This window comes from Gallinula chloropus (genome assembly GCF_964237585.1).
Source record: "Gallinula chloropus genome assembly, chromosome: 12".
Taxonomy (NCBI): domain Eukaryota; kingdom Metazoa; phylum Chordata; class Aves; order Gruiformes; family Rallidae; genus Gallinula; species Gallinula chloropus.
In genome coordinates this window covers 6,525,254-6,549,463 of record NC_140097.1, presented here as the reverse complement: position 1 = coordinate 6,549,463, position 24,210 = coordinate 6,525,254, and the positions used below count along the sequence as shown (strand labels likewise).

Genomic DNA, 24,210 nt, shown 5'->3' with positions numbered 1-24,210 from the left:
TCTGTTATCTTCAAACACACAGGCTGGTTCCTTTTAGACAGAGCTGGACGCGAGGTGGCTCAGATGTCAGTGCAGAGCCATCCTTCGCCAGAGAAGACTTTGTCCTTCTTCAATGTCTGGGACCAAGTCACCTCTCATTTATCCAGCTTGAGTGAACACAACTTCCCCAGCCTGCAACGTCCCAGCTCTCCACCATCGGGTGAAGTTGACACCAGATGGCAGCAGTGGCCTTCGGATCCCATCAATGCTGCCTGCTCCGAGCCAAGAGGCAGGCTGGGCTTCCTCTGCATCCCCCATACCTCGGGGACCGCTTCGCCCTGTGCTCCCCTGCGCTGGGGGCTCACTCAGCATCCTGCCCATATGGGCTGTCAAAATATAATTGTATCTCTGTGCTGTAGTCGCTTAGGGTGTCAAAACGACACCCAGACTCCCACTTTAAAAAGTCAGGGAAGAAAATTCATGTCTTCAGTTGTGCTTTATTAATCATTTTGTCATGGCAGTGATGTGCTGAATTGACAGGTGAAAGGAAAGACTGGGATTTCTGAAGGTCATGGGGATTTTTGGGTGCCTGGTTAAAGCGACTGCTAAACTGATCATCTGTTTTCTGAGGGGCTCTCAGTTGCTCACTTAGGACTTATGGCACCCCACATCTTTGACCCTCGGTCTCGAGAGGCTTTGGAAGATGATGGAGGGAGCTGGCTGCATCATCACAGAGCCTCTTGCCTTCCCCTGCCACAATTCCTTCCTGCAAAGTCCTCTGTCGGGTCACAATTAAAACCTTGGCAGAGAGAGACCAAGGACTAGACCAGGAGACCACAGGCAGTGTAAAGAGGTGGGCTTTTGGAGATGCATTCCTCCTGTGTAGGTGGGGAATATGTGTCCTTGTGCAGTGCTCCCCAGGCAGAAATTGCCTCTGCCACTGCAGGGCAGGTGGGGATGGGGTGCAGGGTATGTGTCCTATGGGAGGGGGAACTACAGAGCACCAAAGAGGAGGAGAGAACCTCACAGGTCAGAGGAAGATGGCTTGATTTGGTTGGCTGCATCTCAGAAGACTTTCAGGACATGCTATGAATCATACCAACATGCAGCTGGGCAAAATATTGCTTACTCCACTTTTTTTTTTCCCTTGAAATAAATCAATTGAAGAAAGTTACATTAGTTCTCTGGGCAGCAGTTTATTCTCTCACTTCAAATTACCATGTTGTAGTCCTTTCATCTCCTGAATGAGTTTTGTTTATGATGACACCCAAATATTTATTGACTTTTTTTATTGATCTGGGGGCTATCAATTTACCTCTTAGCCACTGGGTCACTCCAGGAATTATTAGTGTTCTGAATGCAAACAGAAAAAAAGCCCAACTTGGATGATTGATTGTTCTGTGCATTTGGGCAGAGTGTGCCAGCAAATAGAAAGACCCAGCTAAATCCCACTGGGGGTGGGGGATAGGACCAGTTTCTTACGGACAAAACTGGAGAAATCCATGGGATTGCTGCCACCAGTCCTGTCTGCACTGGCCAGGCTGCCTGGCCTGCTGGTTCTGTGCATTTCTGAATGGTACCACTGCCCAGTAAGGTGGCACTAAGGAACTCTCATTGGGGCACTTTAAAGCAGTGAGTGTTTTAAGCAGCCTGGCAGTGAGAATAATTGTGTTCAACAGTGGAGGGGGACTTTTTAGGTTAGATAAGAGAAATGGACAGGCCAGGAGTCCTGCTAACAGATGACTTTTTTTTTTTTTTCCTCTTACATACTAGTAACTGCACTTTAACATCTCCACTGTTCTCCCTGGAGAGTGTTCAAGGCCAGGTTGGACGGGGCGCTGGGCAACATTGTGTAGCTCCAGGCCTGGAGGTTGGTGGCCCTGCCTGTAGCAGGGGGGTTGGAACATTATGATCCTTGGGGTCCCTTCCAGCCCAGACCATTCTATGATTCTATGATTCTAGTCTCATGGACCTGGTCTGCAAACAGAAATAAACCATGTCAGCTTCATTTCTGCAGGGTAGTGAACCTGCAAGTAGCAGAATGGAAGACCTGGGTTCAGCTTTTCCTCTGCCTCTGCCCAGGGGCTTGAGAAAATTCAAATTTTAAACAAAACCCTTAGAATTAGGAAGATCTTGGAAATGCCAGTATTTGTCAATCCTGGACTGAAATTCTTCATCTGGCTCCACTACCCCTGTGCAAACCACTGGACTGGCCTCCGGTGTATGCTGATTGCAGCTGGGATTAGCCTGGAGGAGCCAGGAGAGGCTGAGATGGATAGGTCTGGAAGCCAGGAACATGAAGCCCCTTCAGAAGGGACTGACAGTGTCTCCTACACAATAGGAGACACTGTCAGTGTTACCTGATTAAGCCACATTAGCCATAGAAATAAGCTACCGCCTAGAGCAGAGGCCCGGTTACAGGAGGCAGGCAGAATGCACTAGGCCCTGCTCTCCAGTCACCAGCACTTCAACCAGCTGCGTAACCTGAAAACAACTGGCAGCACGTGAACAAACTGTAGGTGTTCACAACTGAAAGAGCAGCTCACACCGGCTTTGGATAGACACAGTGTTTTAGGCTTTGCAACTTGGGATGCTAAGAAGGTGTCGCAGCATATTGCCTTGTAATAACATGAAGCAAAAGCTCAGCAGAAAGTCTGTGAACCAGATAAGATTGATTAAACAATTTCTAACCAACGGGGTTGCACATAAAAATTTTATTAAAACCTCAAGTGCTAAATTTATTTCCTGGGTCTGTCACTGCTATTTTTTTTTTTATTCAGTAGTGATAATTACTACATTAGAAATTAAATGAACCTCATATACTACATCTTTCAGACCTCCTAGGAGAGTTGTGAAAGTGATTTAGGGAAGTGAATTTGCTATTGTGCCTAATCAAGTTACAGTAATTGTCACCTATAATTTTAACTTGACTGCTATGTGTTTAATTGGAAGCTTTACCTTTGTTTTTTTGTAAATGAGCTTCTCTGTGAGTGTTTTTCTACTTTCCATCCCCACCCAAACCCCACCGGCAGAAAACAAACCATTTCATACAGCTGTGTAGTTAACAGCATTGCTGTGCATTACCACATCAGCTTCTTCACCAACCCGACTTGTTGCAGCACCAGGTGATTTTCCTTGCGAGACCAGCACCAGGTTGTCTCTCTTGAGATAATAATCACAGCTGTGTGGGTATCAGTGGCAATAAAGGGCTCTTCTGGCCATAGGGCATCCTTAATAGGACTGTGAGTGTTGCAGTGCTCTGTAGACCACAGAGTTAAGGGAAGTTCTAGGACTGTTGGGGTAAAAGCCAGTCCCCTGCAAAGCTACTAATGTGTGCTAAAATCTCTGTGATTGTTTCTGAAGCGCTGACTTTCAGCAGTATGAAGCCAGGCTGATGTGGCTCTGTAGGTGCTTGGTTAGAGATAATTTCAGGGGCCTGCTGCCTTGCTCTCTATTTTGTGCTTCAGGGGTGCTGGGTCATATGCAGGGACCTTAGAAAAACTTACTAATGAGTTGGTTATCCTGATTGCCCCTAATCAGGCTATGTTTTGTTTTCTCAAAGAGCTCTCTGGGCAACAAAGTGCCTAGCTGGCCACAGGATTCATAGGACAGCAGCATGGGGGACCTGCAGGTGAGTGGCAAAGCAAAACACTGCAAAGGTTTTCCACTGGGCTCTCACCAGTGCCTCAAGCTACCTAGGTTGGCAGCTGGGTCAAGGGTAGGCTTCTGGAGGCTGCTTGTGCTGTGTCTCCTCCCGAACACATGCAGTGAATTTAATGCACAGGTTCCCTTCTGTGGTCTGAGATCTGGGTAATTGCTCTGGTGAGTCAGCTTTTAAACGGGCCTGTTTGTTCTCCTTAACTTTTCTTGCTAAGGAAATGTGTCTGTGCATGTACATATATGACTTCAGCCTTCACAGGGGCAAGGCTGCTTCTGGATTTAGGTAAAATGGTGATGATTATGAGCGTGGAAGCTCTAAATGGGTTCCTCTGATTATTGCTCTTCAACCCTTCAGGATGCTTGCCCAGTATCAGATAGGAGAATGGGACTACTGGCCATACCTACTCAATGTAAAGTAATACTTGTCCCACTGGAGCTGCATAGTTTATAAAACCTTATCAATTTATATTGGGATCAGGCCTTCCAGGTTTAGAGTGTTTGTGTGGATCCTTAAAGATACAGAAAGGCAATATTACGTTGGTGCAGTTAATGGAGGGTGTTTGAATCTATTTTATTGCTGTAACACTCACAGGAATTACTGTGCTTGTGTGGCTTTGCTCTCACTTTCTGGTGTGATGTGCATAGAGTAGCAGTAACCTGGTTCCTGAATAATTCATGTTGTTTGTTAGTCACTTTTTAAGCCTTTCTGCTTAACCACAGAAGATTAGCATTTTTGTTGCTTTTTTAATCAAAGGTTTGGTGTGTGGGGGAGAATGTAGGTTTTCTTTTTAGCTTACTTTAAACAGTTCCCCAGGCTTTCAGTGTGCTCAAACGGGGGTATTGTGGCCTTAGAAGCATTTTAGCTAGCTCTTAGGCCTGCTACATTATACAACTTTCTAGTAAATCATGAATAAGTTGAAAGGCAATAGAGCTTTTTTTCCTAATTTCTCAAGGGTCCTTTTACCACCTAATTTGTTTTCATCCCATGTTATTTACTGACTAATGCTAATCAACTCTTCTGGTATTGTTCCAGTCCGCAAGTGTGGGAAGGTTTGGCAGGTAGTGTGTGGCAGCACAGGGAGCTTGAAAGATCCTGGCCTTAAAATGAATATTGTTGGTTGGAAATTGGATGGCATTCATTACATGCCGGTGTTCTCCTGAGCTTTGTCTTCAAGATAGGATGCTCCACTGGTGTAAAACAGCAGGGCTCTGTTAGGACTCCTGAGCCGCACAGCTGCGGTTCAGAAATACTTAGTCTCAAAGCCAACAGGATGGAGGTAAAAGCTGAAGGTATTGCTCAGAGCAAAGTGAGATGGGAATGCCAGTGTGGCCAGATGCAGGGCTGGGGGTGTATTTTCTTTGCTTCCATCTTAGGGTGATGCAAAGTAGCGTTTGGGGCTTTTTAGAAAGGGGAAAAAAAACTGTGAAGTTGAATTCAACCTGTATTCCTTGGAGAGGGAGGACATCAGAGGTAAGACAAGGGGTCTGCCACACCACTAGTTGATAAGATGACCACAGGAAGCAGCCCAGTGAAACCAGCCTGGCACCTTGGCTGGAAGCACCTTCTGACGAAGAGGTCACTGACTCAGTGGCACAGCTCCTTGGACTGAGGTAGATCCACACTAGCCCTTGGTGTCTGCATAAACTAAAATCACTGGCATGCAACAGTGGCCAAGTCCTGTTGGCACCAGCATATCGCTGAAGGGGAGTATGTTTGGGTTGTCATACTGACAGATTTAACAGGGAAGTGTTGGTGTATGCAGAGCTCTGTGGACATATTTGATGAAGGAGAAGTTGGAGTGAGATCACTGCTGTAGGAAGCAATTTCCCGGTCTCTGCAAGGCATCTCTGCTCTCCACTGTGCCGTGTTTTCCCTTTATTTTCCATGCTCTTTTATTCACTCTGAATCTTCCTCTGACATTCCAGGTGAGGTCTGGCAGCTGATGGGGTGACAGAAGTCAGTATATGGCCACAGCTGTTTGAGTGTGGAGCACTGGGGTGTGACATTCATAACTTCCTCTGGCACTTAGAGTTGGCTTATCTCCTTTCTGCCATTGGTACTTCTTTTCTTTTTCTCTCTATGCTGTAGCATTTAAGACAAAACTCAAAGATGCTCTTGGAAAAACATACAGATTTTGAGAGACTGCTGTGTTAAATCCCAAACTTTGCAGTGCAAACCTTCCAATCAAGCTAATTTTCCAAAACACTAGTACTGAGTTTCTCTTCCTTCCCATACTGATACTGTTCAAGCCTCTTCTCCTGGAACTGCAGCTCATTCTGTCGTGCATGGTTGCCAGGAGCCAGTTCACGGCTCCCACATTGACATGCGGTGGAAATGACAGCTCCAGCTTTCACACGCTGGTGCACTGTAGTCGCTGGGGAGTTTCTCTGTTCCTGTTCCACTATTAGGTTTCAAACCTCCCTGCTGAGTAGCTGTCCCCAAGTCACATCAGGTAAGCTTAGCTATGCATTGAATTCAGAGAGTGGAACTAATCCCACATTTCAGCTTCAGATAGAGGAGAACAATGAGATGGGGAGCTAAGCCTGGCCCCTGTCTGAAAGGTAAGGTTTTCAATATATTAAAAGAAGCAGATGCCTTACGCTTAAGCATGTGTGTTGTACCTAACAACTCTGTTTAGCTGAGTGCCAGGCTTACATATCTGAGGCAACGTACGTACAGCATATAGTGTATGACATATATGTCTAAATTATGTATGTTACATTTAATGTGTGTGTGTTTTAGTTCATTGCTCCTGACAAGAAAGCTGTAATGCCAGGATCAATAATCTGTGTATAAATTCAGGAAGCTATAGAAAGCTATTCCTGCCAGCAGAGAGGAGCCAACCTCAACAGACAGATGCTTTCACTTTCACAACTGTTGAACTTTGTGTCAGTGAAAGAATTAAGTTCTGCCCTCAAGTTTCACTTCCCCTGCTCTGTGGAGAAGGGATGGGCTCACAGAGAATTTTCTCCCAGCATTCCCTTTGCCTCGAAGGGACATTTATATTGACTATGATAAAACTGGATTTAATTTTTTTAGTGATAAAAAGATGAGTCTTTATTCGGATCTGAATTTATAAAATCCTTATTTATAAAGGTTTGAATCTTTTAGCTGAAATGAGGAGATATGCTAGGTGCTAAAAACGGTACTTAATTGTCTTACCAGGTCCCCAAAGCACACCTGCTATTTTCTATTGCAAACAGAGGAAAATTTTAATTTCCTCTCATTTGAAATGTAGAAAGAAAGAATGGTGAATAAGAGTGACTACCCTGAGATCTTGCCTGCACAGTGCACGTTAGAAATCAGAACAGTCTTTGCAAGAAAAGTGGCATTGAAATTACTTTACCTTTCAGGGTTTATACTATTACTGTGTTAGTAAAAGGACCAAGCTCTGAGTGTTCTTCATGCCAATGACAAGCCAGTGTGACAAATCTGAAAAGGGAAAGAATGTCCCTTCAATTCCCATGCTCCTTATGTTGCTGACCAGCTTAGCCTTCCAGCTTGTCTGGGGCAGGAGGAGTGATGGGCCATTTCCCAGTGGATGGAGGAAGGCTGCCCAGGCCAGCTCTTGGGAGGGACTGATGACCCTGCTGAGGAGTTGCTGCAGATGGTCTGGGAATCACACTGGAGCTGATGGACGTGCAGGGCCCTGGCTGGCCCAGTCACACCTGCAATCACATTTGTAGGCTTCCTTCCTGGCTAATCAGCAAGTTTGATTCTGAAGGCATATTCAGACTTTAAAAAAAAACCAAAACAGTGCAGGTGTATCCTCTTGCAGGGATGGGCCCTCCAGGGTGGGTGCTTTGCTCATGTCCAGTGTGGCTGCTTCAGATTTCCTATAGGAACTATCTGTATTTCCAGGCTCACCTGGCATATGAGTCAGGGCAAAGCGTTTTGCCTTATAGTGAGTGCATTCAACAGGTGGAATAAATAGTCATTCAGGCCCTTGGGTCTTTCTGCTGTGCATGTGCTGAATGCCCTGTCCTGGGATGAGGCAGGGAAAGGCTACTGTATGGGGCTTCTGTGCACATCCTATGCAATGAAACACTTGATTTGTTTAATGAATAAGTGGCATGACATTAAAAGGCAACAGTCTCTAAATTAATGGTGTTAGACTGCTTCAGCTGGGTGTCTGACTTAGCACCAAAGTGCTACTTAGAATCTGTATGTGTAGTCCTTTCAAATCCAACCCCAAAAGTAGAGCTTCTCATTCTCCCATATCATCTCAGCCCCAGTAACTGAAACCGGTCAGAATCTCTCCCAAATGTAGCTAATGCCAGACTGTTGACCTCTCATTTGTTATTTGCTTCCTTCCTAAGGAGGACTAAGCATGAAAACTCACATGACTGAAACAGAAATGGTTGTGTGAGGCTCCAGTGAGTGTCCAATACAGATTGAGGGGCTGGGGGCACAACAGCTGCCAATTTTGGCATTTCAGCACAGCGTGGTTCCATCTTGAGCCTGACAGAAAACAATCCTCGTTTTGACTCCAATGTTGCCTTTGGTAGTTGTTAAATTAGTGTACAAACCAAAACAACCAAGCTGAAATGCATCAGTGTTTACATATGAACCTCTACTTTTATTTCTATATTAGTTTATCATTTATTTATTAAACAAGTCTAGGAAATTTCAGCAGTCAAGATATGGTGATATTCAGTGCAATACCTAAATGGTCAGATTTGAAGTCTTGGAAACTTTTCCCTTACCCCCAAGAAGTAAAAAAAGTGAATGCCCTGCTAGCTCCAAGTATCATGAAGCATTTTATCTTAACTATTTTTGCTTGGAAAGCTACTCTTTATTCTACTAGGTTAAAGAGCAGGCATGTCGTCTCAGCACAGTTAAATCCCACAGCTTATTACCATGAAATACGTGAGCTTAGAGGATATGAAAGTGTTCCAACCAAGAGGATATGAAAGTGGTCTGCCCAGAGAGAGTTCAAGGCCTCTTGTGTAAGGAACACTGTTGCAGGCTTTAAAGCTGTACCATGTGTTGGGATTTTCAAAAAGCCAGTTCTCAAAATGGCCTTTTAAACTGGCACTTATTTCCCACATATTGTCAAGCCAGGCTTTTAGTGGAGAAATGAAGACATTAAAAAGAACTCAGTTGGAAGGGTTCCTCAGCTTCAGGGGTGCAATGTCAGGATGGGTGGGACCAGTTCAGCCACCTACAATTCGATTAGCCCAGGATCCAAAATGCAACTTAACCACTGAAGATTTTGGAGCCTAAATTAGGTGGCTGGTCTGTGTTACAGCTGACATCATTGCAGCTTTACTGTTGCTGGTGTCTCCTTGGGCCAGACTAAAGTTGAGTGACTGTGGTTAGACATAGTCTTGGCAAAAGTATCAGTGAGCAAAACCTGTATGACCTGTATTGGGGAGGGTGGGGTCAAATGGGGGAAAACCTCGTCCATTTTACTGCTTTAGATTCCAGAATGAGTCATCTTCCTTCTTGTATATTCTAACACAGAATTTGCAAATAATTTCTAGGAATTCACCCATTGTCTGATTTCCAGTTATCTGGTTTATTCTGCTGTACAGAGATTTTAGAGGAAATATACTTTCATTCTTTTTAATACATTACCATCAAATACACTATTACAGTCAATAACAGCCTAAGCATTCTCTCTGGATCTCATCTTAGTGTCCCTCCATTCAATGCTAAAGCTACTGACCACAAGGAGAAAGGGTCTAAAGACACAAACAGAAAATAAAAATTGCTGGTGCAAGAAATAGGTAAACTGAAGGTCTCATAAACAGTCAAATATTCCAGATGGAATCCATAGGTTATAAATTAGGCAATTGAGTTTGGGTGGGACAAGTAAATAAGGGCAGGTACTGAGGCATCTATATCACAGCCCATTACTAAAAAACCCTAATGCCATATATTAAACAGAGTTCCTTAGGAAAGCTCACACACTGGGCTTTCCCCTATGCAAAAAAAGCACTTATAAAAGCATTCACACTATCCCTTACCCTTTCAGGGATGTTAAGGTTGTTGTTTGTCATTGTTACTTACTCACTGAATGCAGAAAGGTAACATGATGCTGCCCCATCTGGTGACAGATAGTCTAAAGTCAAAATAGCCATTAAAAACTAGATGTCCAAGTCACTTATTTTGTTGTTGTTTTTTAAGCATTAGGCCTTCTGAATTATGAAAATAGCTCCAGTATGGCAAGCTTCCTGTGTTCTTCAGGCAGAGAGTATGAAGGGGAGACGTATTTTCCTTCCTGTTACAGCTCCAGGGATTGTATTTTCCATATTCAAGTTCTTTAGAACACAAACAAAAAGTTACTGAAGAGAGAAAGAACTGAAAAATGCAGCAGCTCTGAGTGATGGCTTCAGAATGGCCCAGGGATACAAGATGGTGTTAAGTGATTAAAGTTCACTGCATCTCCCTAAAAAGGAACAAATGTGATTGCAGTTATGCCAGCTCCTCCAATTAAGGAGGAAAACTAGTTTGTTCTTAACTTTCTCAGTTCTAGGCAGAAGAGGCACTTTATTTTTTGCTCTCCCCTTTCTCTTACCCACCCGTGCTCCTTGGGAAGCGTCTGCATCTTTCCTGTGGTTGAATCACGTTCTGACTAGTGGCTGGATCAGTCTACAGCTTCATTAAATTCCCTGCTCTTAGTTGTTGGACCTGGCCAGGTCGTCAGCAACCTATTTCTTTGGAAATCTGTGTGGGTTTTTCCTACACAAGTTGTAGAGTTTTAGTCACACGTGTATGTAGGTAGAAACAAGAGCAGATAGAGGAAAGAAGGGACAGCAAGAAGTCCTTGTTCTCTGTTGTTTCCTCTACTGTTGCAAGGGTCTGTCTGATCTGCGCCCTCTGGAAGTAGAGAGGAGGTAGCCAGAAGGGTCTGGAGATGTGATTAAACTACTTGCTGAAATCTGGTTCTGGAGACAAGGTCAGAAATACCTCTTCCTGCTCCGGATGGGGCATATTTCCCCTTCCTCTGTTTTGTTTTACAGAGTGGCCAAGAAATTTGGGGAATAGGGGTCACATTTGCTCATGAGAAGGATGTCAGGGATTCCAGGTCTGATACGCAGGGTTTGTGCCAAACGGCTGTGAAGCTGGTTATTTTTTAAGTGGTGCTTTTAAACATGCCTTTTAGGAATAAGAATTAAACATGCACAGATGTGCATGGAATACTGACAGAACTACTTTACCTGCAAAGAGGCTCGATTTAATTCAGTCTCAGTGAACGCTCCGGTAGTGCCTCATTTTCTGCTGGCAGCTGGGGCTCTGATACACACCCCTGTAACACAGCCATGAGAAGCTTAAGGGTCCTGGCATGTTAAAGAGGGATCATCATAAAAATACGATTAGAGACTTGAGGAACTGGAACAAGGCTCATGATCTGAGTCTGCTCTAACCCAAGCAAGCACCGTTTCCTTTGAGATCACCATTGGGTTATACCTGCTGAAAAACGAGGTTTCACTAGACCCAAACTCACTGAATCTCTTCTTTACATCCCTGTGTAGAGCATATCCAGCAGAGTACAGATTCCTCACCTCTATGCCAGTACCTAAGCCTTCTCTGTCAGGCTTCTAGTAATGGCAGACTGCTTTTGTGAAACTTTGATGGTTGGTGACTGGGTATGTTGTTCTAAAGTGACTGCTCCAGAATTCATCGCTGTCCCATCACCTAAACAGTGTCACTTGCCCAGGTTTTCAGTAGCTGTTGGGACTTGCTGAAAACAGTAGAGCCTGTCATTCTGGGATTAAGGAAGGATTAGCTGTGAGATTTCAGTCAGCCTTAAGAGAAAGGTTAAACACTTTGGGAGGAGGAAGTACGCGTGTGTGTCCACACATGTGTCTTCCAAAACAACAGATGGTTTCAATAAAGTTGCTCCTGCTGCTAGGAAGTGGCACTTCTTGACATTAGCAGAGCCATATCTCATCAGGGTTCTTGTTTCTACCAGCCTGTCTCAGCAAGGCCAAATCCACTGTACAGTATGGGGTAATCAGAAAAGGCACTCCAATATCTGCCCCATTAATTGCCCCCCGCCAGTCTTCCCCCTCTCCTGATGTAACGCCCACTGTGCTCAGTATGGCAGGATCGATCGGCTTTGAAGGGCAACTTTCCCTACCGATCCACAATCCCCTCCACTTCAACTGCAGCAAGAACTGTCCGTTTAAAAGATGCTGCAAGAAATGCGGCGGCTTCTTGGAACCGCTAAACAAAAGCCTCTCTGCTCCAATCAATGTATCGATGTATTAAATTATTGTGCAACTAAATTAATGTGCCCCTTGGTGACAGAATTGCAGAAAATGAGCGGTGTTTTATGCATTAAAGGCAAACTGGGAAAAGATTGTTTTTCAAGGTTAGATTGTTCCACAGTGAATATCAAGATTTTTTTTTCCAATTAAAATATGAGGGGGTTTTCAGAGTGCAGTTAGTATCAGCTGTATTGCTTCTCCCAGGTTCACTGTATGAATTAACATGTACAAATAGCAGAAGAAATGTAAATATTAGTAATGGAGACATATTTAGGAGATAGCACATAACATGTTTTAATAGCATTATATTTAAATTTTATAGTTAAACATTTTTGCTGGAAATTAATGTGTTTTTTTTTTTTTTAAACTCAGGGGATTAATGGAAAAAAGTGACCATTCAAAATGTTGCTGTGAAAAACGTAGAAGTCTTGTCAAGCTTCTGCAAACCTTCCTTTATTTTGTTTGAGCTATGTGGTGTGTGTGAAGGGGGTAGGTTGGCCCTTCCTTTGATGCTTTCTACTTTTCAGTAGAAAAGAGACTACAGAACTTCTTCCAGAAGAAGAATAAAAACAGGTGTGTTCATGTGGATTAAAAATTGTTCCATTATACAGCTGCTTGAACAAGCCTGTTCATACTTTTCTTTAAATTTTGCTCCAGTTCAATTTATCTTCATTTTGCAGCAGGAGAAAACGTGAAAAGTCTTACTTCACAGTAAGTAGCAAGAGCTGGATGCTCCAAAAGTGCTCTGTGCATCATCTCTCAAGCAGCAGAAGCCTTGGGGAGGGCTCGGGCAGTTCCCTACCAACATGACCCAAACCAGTGATTTGCTGAACATAAGCTGCTCTCGTGGTCCTTACACTGAAGGCAGATGAACCACAGTTTTCTAACTTATTCTGTAGGTGAAATGAAGAAGGGAAACACTTTCAGTGACTTATTGTTCATTTTTTTTTCCTGTTGTCTTCTAAGTTCTCAAATATCTAAAAAAAGTGTGTATTTTGTTCAATTTTCTTCCTTTCCCTCTTTTGTTACTTGGGCTTGTGACAAAGACATTCTTTACTCTGAAGGCAAGAATCCCAGCACAAGCAGTGCCAGTTCTGAGTTCATAAGGGGGACAATTTTCTTATCACTTGTAAAAGACAAGACATGGACTCTGTGTTCCTTCTCAGTTGATATTATTTTTATTTTTGGACCTGGAGAGTATCAAATGGGAAAAACCCCTCCACTTTCTGCACTGAGCATTTTCAGCTTTGTGTTTTCAAGCTCTATATGCAGAAATGATAAATTAGCTGGGAAATGAAAGCATCCCGATCCCTCAGTAACCAGGATATTTTTGACTCTTGCAAAATCTTAAAATGATATTATCAGTTTCAGTGTATTGCTGACCAGAAGGATTAAAAAGAAACAAAATTAAACCCAAACCAAAACCAAACTCTCCAAACACACAAAGAAAAAACCTCCACCCAACAAAACTGTGTTGCAAAATTATAATATTGATAAATTTACACCAATCTATCTAATGGTTTCACAGCTCCCCATTGTCTCCTGGGAAGGCCAAATGCATGAAATCATATGTTTTTATCACCAGCATGCAGTAAATTAGTGTCAGCACTGAGCCAAGAACCCAATTTTCTGACTTCTAAGTCTATATTCAAATACTGGGCCTGCATCACTTTTCCAGGCAAAATGACAGTAGAGAGAAAGAAAAGGATGCAGCAGAAGGAAAGGGACCTGGAACTCATTAAGCATCTTGTAATTTCTGAAACAACTGTTTCTAATGTTTGTGCATGATGCAAATGCCACTTCTAATACCTAACTTTAACATGCTATGTGATTTCCATGGATTTCAGAGCAACTTGCTTCTCGTTTTTGCACCTAGGAGATCCAGCAAATAATATGCAGAACTGGGTGAAAAAAACAGGTCCCTGTACTTCCATGGGTGTGCATCACTCTGCTAAATCTCGAGTGCTACAAGTGCTAATGAAGGCTTCCAGAGAAGGCAGTGGGTGATGGCGTATTACACTTGAGAAAGCCTTCAGCCTAAGAGAAAGTGCTGGTATCAGTGCCTTTAAAGAATATTTAAATGTGTTTGTGTGGCAATTTATTTGTGTCGCCAAACCCTACAAAGGTAAGCGATTTCATGAAAAGCTTGTGCTCTGGAGTACCAGTTCAATGCACTATCTATATTAAAAACCACTCTCCCTTTTGCTTCTGCATTTTGAACACTAATCCAGCCCGGCCTAAGTGTCCAAACTAAAGGAAATGAACTGTATCAGGCAATGTCATTTGCTAAAAGGTTAGAGTGTGGAGGAATTCTCCTTCCCTTCGTTTTATATTTCTAGGGACAATTTCACAGGCCGTGCCATGGCTGAATGGGGAAATTGGAAAACCGCGGAATCGATTAGCAGACGTGAAGTTCTATTTTCTTTTACACCTCCTTCATCAGAGTCTCTATCATTCCTGTGTTGTGTAGCATTATTATCGACAGCAGCCTGGACACCACTGATAATTGCTAAACTAGGGGAAAGCGATGCCTTGCAAGTGAAAGCGAAACCACGCAAGCCGCAGTCAGACGATACTGACTGGACCTGTGCCACATCGTTTCTGAGAGTTAAAGGGAAATGTATTTGGAAAAGTCTTATTTAAATGGCTTTGCATTTTTTTCTTAACAAAGCAAACTGCCCAGTTAACAGCTGTATTAAATCTATTTTGATTAAAACCAGAAAAAGATGCTGGATTTCTGAATGCTTTCTCTACTTGTTAATTTTTCTCTTGTTAATTGTATTTCATAAAGAAGAAAACCCCCCAAACAAACCAACCCTCTTGCACAGCAAACTTCTGATAATGATTCAGTTATCAAGAATAAAGCCAGCAGCGAATTGCTGCAGAAAACTGGAAAAGCCAGTGGCTATCAGCCACTCCATTGCCACCGGGATGGAGGAAGGAAGGTGTTTTGTGCTATTAAAGGTCACTGGCGACAAGATGGTTTCTTGTGTGCTAGGGTTGTTCAGTTGCTGGCTGTGTAGGATGGGTACAGCTGATCTGGCCAGCTGCAGCCTTGCGAGGGGTGCAAACACTGACAAAAGGAAGATCGCCAGCATGACCAGCTTTCTTGGCTATGGTGCTGGGTTATATGTTCTTCACTAAAAGCCAATTTGGCCTGACATCGCTCTGGGTCTTCGATCCAGGCACTGTCTTGCCATGTCCTTGCGGCGTTAGGACAGTGGCAGGCGTTTCCCTTCACCCTTTTCCAGCGTTTTCCCAGCAGTGGCTGTGGTGGTGGCTGGCCCCTGGCTGCTGGGCTGACTGCTTCTGGGTCACACCTCTGCTCCCCTGCCTGAGCTCCGGGGGTTTGTCCCAGGGGGTGCGGAACGGCGCGGACGGGGCAGCTCAAGGCCTGATAAAGCTGGGATCGGGGCGGGGAGGTGGGGGAGTTATCGCCGTTTTCGCTGGGCATCCTCGGAGAGCCCAGCACCCCACGCCAAGCCGCCGAGAGCCGCCCCTAGAGTCCGGCCCGAGGGCCCCAAAATGGCCGCTCCGCCCTGAGGCACCCGCCTCCTCGTTGCTACGCGACGCGCGGAGCCCGCCCCCCCCCGCTAAACTACAACTCCCAGGCAGCCCGGCCGGGGGGGAGCGGCGGCTCCCGGCATGCCCCGCGGGCACTACATTTCCCGGCAGGCGGCGGGCTTGGCGGCCAATCCGTGCGCCTCAAGTTGGTGGGTGCGAGGAGCGGGGTTGGCTTCCGCGGGAGTAAGCGGCCCGCCGAGAGGGAGCGGCGCGGGGGAAGCAGCGCCGGTGACATTTCCTTTCGGGCCGCCCCTCTCTCCCGCTGCCGGAGCGGGGCCCCGAGAATGGCAGCGTTAGGAGGTCGGTGCGGCTGGGCCGATGGGGTGGGGGAGCGGGCTGAAAGGGGGAGGGGCGGGGGGGGAGCGTCCTTTGAGGTGGGGAGCTCGGGGAGAGGTCGCTGCCGAGGGGCGCTGGGGCCTGCGTGCCCGGGGTGGGGGGGGGGAGGCTCTGTGGCGGGCAGGTAGAGGAGGGGTGTGGGGGCTTCTCCGCTGAGGGGTGCCGAGGAGTGAAGCCCCGCGGGGGGCGTTCGTGGGGAGCGCCGCGTGAGGAAGGGGAACGTGCAGCCCCTGGGGCTGAGGGGCGGTTGCGAGGGGTGGGTAGGCCCGCTGGGGCAGGGGTGCTCGGGTGAGGGGCCTGTAGTGCGGGGCGGCGCTTCCGGATGGGGAAGGTGGTAGCAGAGGAGGGGGCCTGGGCAGCGTCGGTGGGAGATGGGCTCGGGGGTGCGAGGTAAGAGGACGCCTGAGTGCGGGCCTGTATGTGGAGAGTGAGCTCGCTGTGTGAGAGGGGTGTTGTGGAGTGGTACTGTGCTTTGTTAGGGTGCGAGTAGGGTTTCCTGGGAGGGATACCCCCACCCTGAGGTCTGTGTGAGGGGGCCTGAGCCTTGAGGGAGGAGCGAGGTTGTCCACCATGAAAGGTGGGTGTGTGGGGAGTGGAGAAGGGAGGAGTGTGTGTGAAATTAACGTGGAGAGGATTTCGGGGTGACATCTGGGGGGAACAGACTTAACGTTTTGAGGTTCTAGTGGGAGGAATATTAATAGGGGAAGAAGATGTTTGGGGTGGGAGGGAGGAAATGAAGGTGATGAACGTGGCTGTGAAATTTTTTACAGAGTGAAAACTGGCTTGTGGATAGTTTCAAAGATTAAATAAAAAACTGGTGTATGGGGATGAGTCTGTTCCTGGCTGAGCACACTAGTGCTGGAAGCTGCCTTGATTGCACGTTCTCATTGCCTGAGTGACTGGCAGGATGAGAGAACTACTTTGCATCCTTTTTCACTGTTATAAAGTAAATGAAACTCTTCTGCAATGGTAGCTACATCAAAGTTTTATTGTGCATCAAAGCATTGCTAGGTAGGAAGCCTTGGAACCAATCTGGCAAAGTACTATTTACTTGGAATTTGCTCGCTAGTGATTAACGGTGTTTCTAAACAAGAACGAATTCTCCCCTTCCCTAATGATTGGCTGGTTTTGGTTGTTCAGTTACTGTGATAAACCTACCCTGGTGTAGGTCTTACCTATTTGGGGGGGGTGGGGGAGTGTTTTAAAGACTTTTCCTAATAGTACTTCAAAAAGTTACTGACAATATTTGGCACCAAGCCTGCCATGGGAAATGTGTGCCCAACAGCAGTTCCCTGCTGATTTAATTGTGACTATGCTCAGAGCTGTGTCTGAATTCTGAGCAAGAGAAGTCTTAACTACTGCATATCACCTCAAGTTAGAATTTAAATGTTCTATTCATTGTTGTTTGCTATTCTCTTTGCCCATTTATGTTGCCTAAAATTCATTGGGAGCATTCTCTGTTGCCGTCAGCAGCTTTACCTGATTTGCAGCTCTTACCACCTAATGTTTTTCTTTTGAGCTTTCCTTTGTTGTTATTGCATCAAAAATTTGCTGCTATTACGAAACATTTTTGTGCTTGAGATATTGCTCAATTTTCACTTTGGGATTTGCTTCATTAGGCATATTGCATGTTACTGAGAAACATATGTTCCACTTCATATGTTTTCACAGCGATACGCCAGTCCTTCCTACCCGAGTCATTTTAAATGGTAATTGTATCTTATTTGTAAAGAGAAACATGTAACTGCATATACAAATTTATGCCAAGTGGAGTTTGTTGCCCAACACTGTAGTGCTGTGTCTTCATGAGTCTACATTATTAACCACACTTGTGTAAGTCAGTAGCCAGTTCCTCTTTCAGGGTGGAGTTCAGTGCGGACATGCAGGCTGGTGTAGTGGTGGTGTAGGTTGGGGGCTTATTTTATTATTCTATGTTCTTTATTTTTCTTTCTTTACGTCTATTTTATGTCAGTAAGCACTGTGATTCTTGACTTCATTTCCCTCCTTCCTCAGTGATACATAACAAATATCAGCTATCCATATATATTTTTGTTATTAATGGATATAACTTCATAGATTAATGGTAACCTGCCTGTACCTGGGGAAAAGAGGGGTGGGATTGAGGTAGCTTTATTCACCCTTGAAAATGTTAGTCTTGTTGATGGATAGTGGCAGTAAGGAGGTATGGAACGTTAATTTGTGCTAATGCTTGTACATGTATAGGGTTTTTTGGGGCATTTGGGGTTTTTGTGTTTTTGTTAAACAGTTTCAATTTTGCTTTGTAGAACCAAGTAAGTTTTCACAAACACTGAACGGAATTCCTTCTTCAAACACAGTCAGCAGTGGAATGGACCCCTTCCATGCCTGCAGTATTCTTCAGCAGCTGAAAACCATGTATGATGAAGGACAACTGACAGATATTGTAGTGGAGGTGGATCATGGGAAAACATTCTCCTGTCATAGGAATGTTCTTGCTGCAATCAGTCCTTATTTCAGGTATAATAGTCCATTGTTCTGGTGGTGATTAAAAGCAGAACTGTAACTTATTTTCATTAAATGAAAATATAAAAAAATAAAGAACACTTATATTAATGTTCTGTTTAACTGTTGATAATATAGCACAGATAATACAGTAAAGATTATTGTGCTTTTGTCAATGATCATCAGTGTCTGTTTATCAATGATTTTCATTGGGGCGAATGTCATGTGACTTTAAAAGAAACCCAGCAAACCAAACAAAAGTGCCTCCAGTTTTAAGGGCATCTTGGATACAATGAAAGCATATTTAACTTTTTTTGTTTAAAAGCTAGATATTCTAGCATGCTTGAATATGTATATGAAATAATATGTTCAAAGTTAAGTGCAAAGGCTTGTGTACGTCAGGAGCTTTGCTTGTGAACTGAGTGAATTTTAGTATGGGGTTAGAGATATAATTAAGCAAGAAGCTTCACTTTTGTTTCAGTTAAGTCTAGAGCTGCTCTTAAACTTTAGGTATCCAAGCAGGACAGTGTAACATCAGTGAGTGATAAATGTGTTTGTGCTGATAGAAGGGCAAATGCATTGGGATTAGCTGTACGATATAACTTCATTTTCTTATTCCTGTAGTTAGAAGGTAATTGCAAATAAACTGCTCAATATTTTTCTTTTGTAGATCTATGTTCACTAGCGGCCTTACAGAGAGTACCCAGAAAGAAGTTCGTATAGTTGGTGTTGAAGCAGAGTCAATGCATTTAGTATTGAACTATGCATATACCTCCAGAGTAATGCTGACAGAGGCCAACGTTCAAGCTTTGTTCACTGCAGCTAGTATCTTCCAGATCCCTTCCATACAGGACCAGTGTGCTAAATATATGATCAGTCATTTGGACCCACAGAACTCCATTGGGGTGTTTATCTTTGCTGATCACTATGGTCATCAGGAACTCAAAGACAGATCACAAGACTACATTCGTAAAAAGTTTCTGAGTGTCACCAAAGAGCAAGAATTTCTTCAGCTGAGAAAAGACCAACTGATAAGTATACTCGACAGTGATGATTTAAATGTAGACAAAGAAGAACATGTTTATGACAGCATTATAAGATGGTTTGAGCATGAACAAAATAAGAGAGAAGTGCACCTTCCAGAAATATTTGCCAAATGCATCCGTATGCCTCTGTTGGAAGAGACATTTTTAGAGAAAATCCCTCCCATGTTTGCACAGGCTATGGCCAAAAGCTGTGTACAAAAGGGACAACATAGTGCCAATGGCTATACACAACGGCTTGGAATGACCGCTTCTGAAATGATCATATGCTTTGATGCTGCCCACAAACACTCAGGAAAGAAGCAAACAGTGCCTTGTTTAGATTCGGTCACAGGGAGAGTGTTTAAACTATGCAAGCCACCAAATGACTTGAGGGAGGTTGGAATTCTTGTATCTCCTGACAATGATATTTATATTGCGGGTGGTTACAGACCAAGCAGCAGCGAGGTCTCCATTGACCACAGAGCAGAGAGTGATTTCTGGATGTATGATCACTCTGGCAATAGGTGGATTCCGAAAGCTCCTTTGTTGCGAGCCAGAATAGGCTGCAAACTGGTTCATTGCTGTGGTAAACTGTATGCAATAGGTGGTCGTGTGTATGAAGGAGATGGGAGAAACTCACTCAAGTCTGTGGAGTGTTATGACAGCCGAGAGAACTGTTGGACAGCTGTCTGTCCGATGCCGGTAGCAATGGAGTTTCATAGTGCTGTGGAATATAAGGATAACATCTATGTTTTACAGGGTAAGGTGGTTTGACTGACTATATGGTGTTTTATTGAAAGTGGGGGTTGCTCAACTGTCTGAGAAATGTGTGAACACCTTAGAAAAATCCAGATTTCCTGGATGTTTAAAGAGTGTCCTGGGATAAGAAGGTGGGAGGAAAGTTAAGGGAGAGCAGTGGGTGAGGGAGAGTGAGGTTGCTGCTTGAGTTTTCATGCTCTGCGAACGTGTCACTAAGTTGTAGCATTGAGTTACTGCACAAATGGCAGTTCTGGTGGTGTTCTAAGTCAACAGTATAGATTTAACTTTACTATGAAAATTCTTTATTAAATCTTCTTTGAGTGAAATGCACTAATGTTGAAGACTAAACGTGAAAATTCCTGGCTTCTGTATTCTTGGTAGCTTGCAAAAGTCAGTTAACCACCATGGACTTTCATTTCCTGCCCTACCTTGCTTCTTGAAGTTGTCCTGGTAACTAAGAAAGATGACTTCTCTCTTTCTAGTTACCCCTGTCTCTTTGGTCAGTAATTACAGTACTGCCTTTACATCCTTTCTTTTGGTAAATGATCAGACTTTTTGGTGTATTAGGTATTGATTCATAAATGAATAAAAAGGAACACTATGGGAATAGTTCAAATAATTTATTCTTCCCTTGATTTTATTTATGAAGATCTTATACAAAATATGTATTTACATGTATGCATGAGCCATGTAGCAGTCTAAACTTGAAAGTGTTGAGATGGGGCTGTAGTAAGAGTCACAAGATGCAGAAAGAAATCAGGAGGGGGAGTGTCTCGGTTATGTTTGCTAAGGGACACCTCTGTGTAAACACCTGCAGAAGTTGGTGTCTTAGGTGCCTGTCAGCTCTTTGGGTCACTGCCCAGTACAGGGAAGAACTGTTGGAGCCAATCCGGAGAGGGCCACGAAGACAATCAGGGACTGGAGAAACACTCCTGTGAAGATAGTGTGAGAGAGTTGGGCTTGTTCTGCCTGGAGGAGAGAAGGCTCTGGGGAGACCTGCTTACAGCCTACCAATGCTTAAAGGGGTCCTACGGGAAGGTAGAGAAGACAGACTCTTCACCAGGGAATGCAGTGATAGGACAAGGGGCAATGGCTTCAAGCTGAAAGAGGGCAGGTGTAGATTAGATGTCAGGGTTTACCAAGAGGGTGGTGAGGCCCTGGCACAGGTTGCCCAGAGAGGCTGTGGAAAGCCTATCCCTGAAGTGTTTAAGGACAGGTTGGGTGAGGCTTTGGGCAACCTGGTCTAGAGAAGGTGTCTCTGCCTGTGGCAGGAGTGTTGGAACTAGATGATCTCTGAGGTCCCTTCCAACCCAAAGCTTTCAATGAAAGCCTGACCATGGGAAAAAAACAGGGTAGAAGATACTGTAAGGTCATTGTAAGATACTGTAAGGTCATTGTTATGTACTGTGAGAAGTCAACCTGATTTATTGGCTTTGCATTCCTGCCACTCAGTAAGGTTGGTGGGCTTCTGCATGATTTGCTGAGAGTTTTCTTCTTTTGTTGTTTCTGTGTCAGGTTTGACTGTTATTGGTTGTGGCTTTAACCAATTCTGTTACACTAGCAAGTTCTCTCAATCTGTCTCTGCTACGGGGTGAGACATCTGCTTTAGGTGGTTAAAAGGGAATGCTGAAAAATATTTACCTTAGTGAATATTTACCAGTCATGCTTTAAATGTTTTTTAGAACTGTTAAAAAATGGATATTGTTGTAACCGGTAGAATAAGAGTGCATCTTGTTTAGAAACTTTAGCTGCAGTAATTCTGTGCTTCAGTGGTTTAAATGACAACTCACTGCTCACATAACTGAGCAATCTAACTTCACTGTGTTAACCAGCAAATCATAAAGATTTGTGTTATGGAAAATAGGCACCTCTTCTACTTGAGGGTGGTAGATAAAACCTTAATTGAGTTGCACTGAATTAGTATAAAAAGGTGAACTTTCAGTGTTTTTTTCCAAGAGAAAGCTCCTAAGTTTCAAGTAGTTAATTAGGATTGATGAGAATGTTAAAATGCCAACAGAACACAAGCATCACTCATAGGAGATTACACTGTGGAACAAAAGTGAATAATAAAAGAAATGTTATTTGTAAAGGCTTGATCTCTTAAGCTCTGTTCCACTCATGTCACTGTATTGCTGTATTCTTTGTTGTACCTGAGGTGCTTGGTTACACAGCAGCATGGTTAAAATTCTTAAAATAGCCATATGAAATTATATACAACTTGAATTATGCTAATATTTGGCAAGCATCAGGCCTTTCTTCCTCCAGGCTTTATAAAAGACAAGGTGGTCTTTACTTTTCATCGAATTTGCAGACATGAGCTTTCAGTCATCTGAACTTCCATTACCTGCATTGTGTAGATGCTACTCTGTGTAGTAGAAGAGATGTTCTGTAGCCTAATCACAAAATTAATGATAAATCAGTAGCTTCATGGAAGTATTTGCCTGGCATTCTTTTAAGCAAATCAACCTGAATGTGTAACCCAGCCACCGGATACCAGTAGCTCCAAAATCTCCATGTAGTACAAGACACAATTATTTGCTCAGATTTAACAACTTTTCAAGCACTGAATTCTGCAACTCCACAGTCTGTAGGTGACACATTGTGAAGATATTAAAGAACAAAGCCAGGACTTCAGGCATTTCAAGACTGGAATCTTGAATGGGTTTGTCCCAAGTTATTAAGCATGGTTTAGAAGTAGTAAAGGATAGCTAGGAAATATGTGAAATGTTGGATTTCTGATATGCTTCATATTCCCTCCTCTTTAGCTGGAGTAGAAATGTGAGGTGGTTTTTACCCATGCTAGTAATTCTCTTCTAATTCATTTGGAAGAAAGCAGGAGGTGGTTTTAGGCTTTTTTTTGTTATGGGATCAAGGCTTTTAAAAGTTGGTAGACTGATTCTGTCTGTGGAAGAGCATACCTGAAAGCTTAGTAGCTGCAGACTTGCTGTTCTGGAAATGAAGCATTAGTTATGTTTTATTTTTCCTCTCTCTTTTCAGGGGAATTTTTTCTCTGCTATGATCCTCAGAAGGATTACTGGGGATTTTTGACCCCAATGACTGTGCCTAGAATCCAAGGCTTGGCAACTGTATACAATGACTCCATCTACTACATAGCTGGAACCTGTGGAAACCATCAGCGTATGTTTACCGTAGAGGCCTATGACATTGAGCAAAACAAGTGGACTCGAAAAAAAGACTTCCCATGTGATCAGTCCATTAACCCCTATATCAAACTCGTACTCCTCAAAAACAAACTCCATCTGTTTGTCAGAGCTACTCAAGTCACTGTTGAAGAACACGTTTTCAGAACCAGCAGGAAGAATTCACTCTACCAGTATGATGAGGTTACTGACCAATGGCAGAAAGTATATGAGACTCCAGATAGGCTCTGGGATTTAGGCCGGCATTTTGAATGTGTTGTTGCTAAATTGTATCCACAGTGTCTTCAGAAAGTTATTTAATTCTCTCTTTTTTTTTTTTTGTTTTTTTTCAGTAACAGGCCTTAGTGATTTCAGTGGTAATCTGATGCTAGAGAAAACATGTCTTAAAAGAAAAAACGAAATTGTCAGTATTTATTGTAAGCTGAAACAGACAGTTTTTTGTACATGGGGATGGGTGCTCTTTAAAGGTTGCAGTCTGGGGAGGGAATCACTGGTTCAGTTTCATATTTACTGATATTTTTCCTGGGAAATGAGAAGGAGGTTACAAAGTGCAATTATCAGCATTTTTTTTTCTGGTAAACACTTAATCATGTCATACTAGAAGGGGTGTTTTTGTGGTAAGAGCAAATTAAGTGGAGGAACCAGGATAACTATGCACTACAGTGAAAGAAAAATCTAGCATTAATAGCTAAGGATGTCCAAGATGTTTTGAAGTGACTTTTTCTTTTTTCTCTTTTTTTTTAAATACGGGTAAAATTTGAGGCAATATCACGAAGGTGGTTTTTTTTCATTTTAGATTGAAATATCTAGAGGAATAATAGATCCTGATTCATAATGATTTTTTTTTTGTACTGTTTTTGAAGTCTACTAAGATGTTTGTGATGTTGTTTGTGCACTACAGTTTGGGAGAAAAACTCAAGTCAGAATTGAAACATGGAGTACCTTTGCCCTGGACAGAGGCCTGTTCAGATTGCTGTACTACTTTCTGTCTGTGGATTTTTTGTTAAAATTGAGCTTAATGATCG

The 24,210-nt window shown here is 43.5% G+C and overlaps 1 protein-coding gene across 1 annotated transcript; it reads left to right on the top strand.

Moving 5' to 3' along the window:
- Positions 1-17,834: 17,834 nt before the first annotated feature.
- On the top strand, positions 17,835-23,485 carry KBTBD8 (kelch repeat and BTB domain containing 8; the record flags this gene model as incomplete). The annotated part of the gene is made up of 3 exons (XM_084269481.1): positions 17,835-18,255; positions 18,911-20,025; positions 23,022-23,485. Exons 1-3 carry the CDS (start codon positions 17,975-17,977, stop codon positions 23,483-23,485), a joined length of 1,860 nt encoding a protein of 619 aa, XP_084125607.1. The 5' UTR covers positions 17,835-17,974.
- Positions 23,486-24,210: the final 725 nt, after the last annotated feature.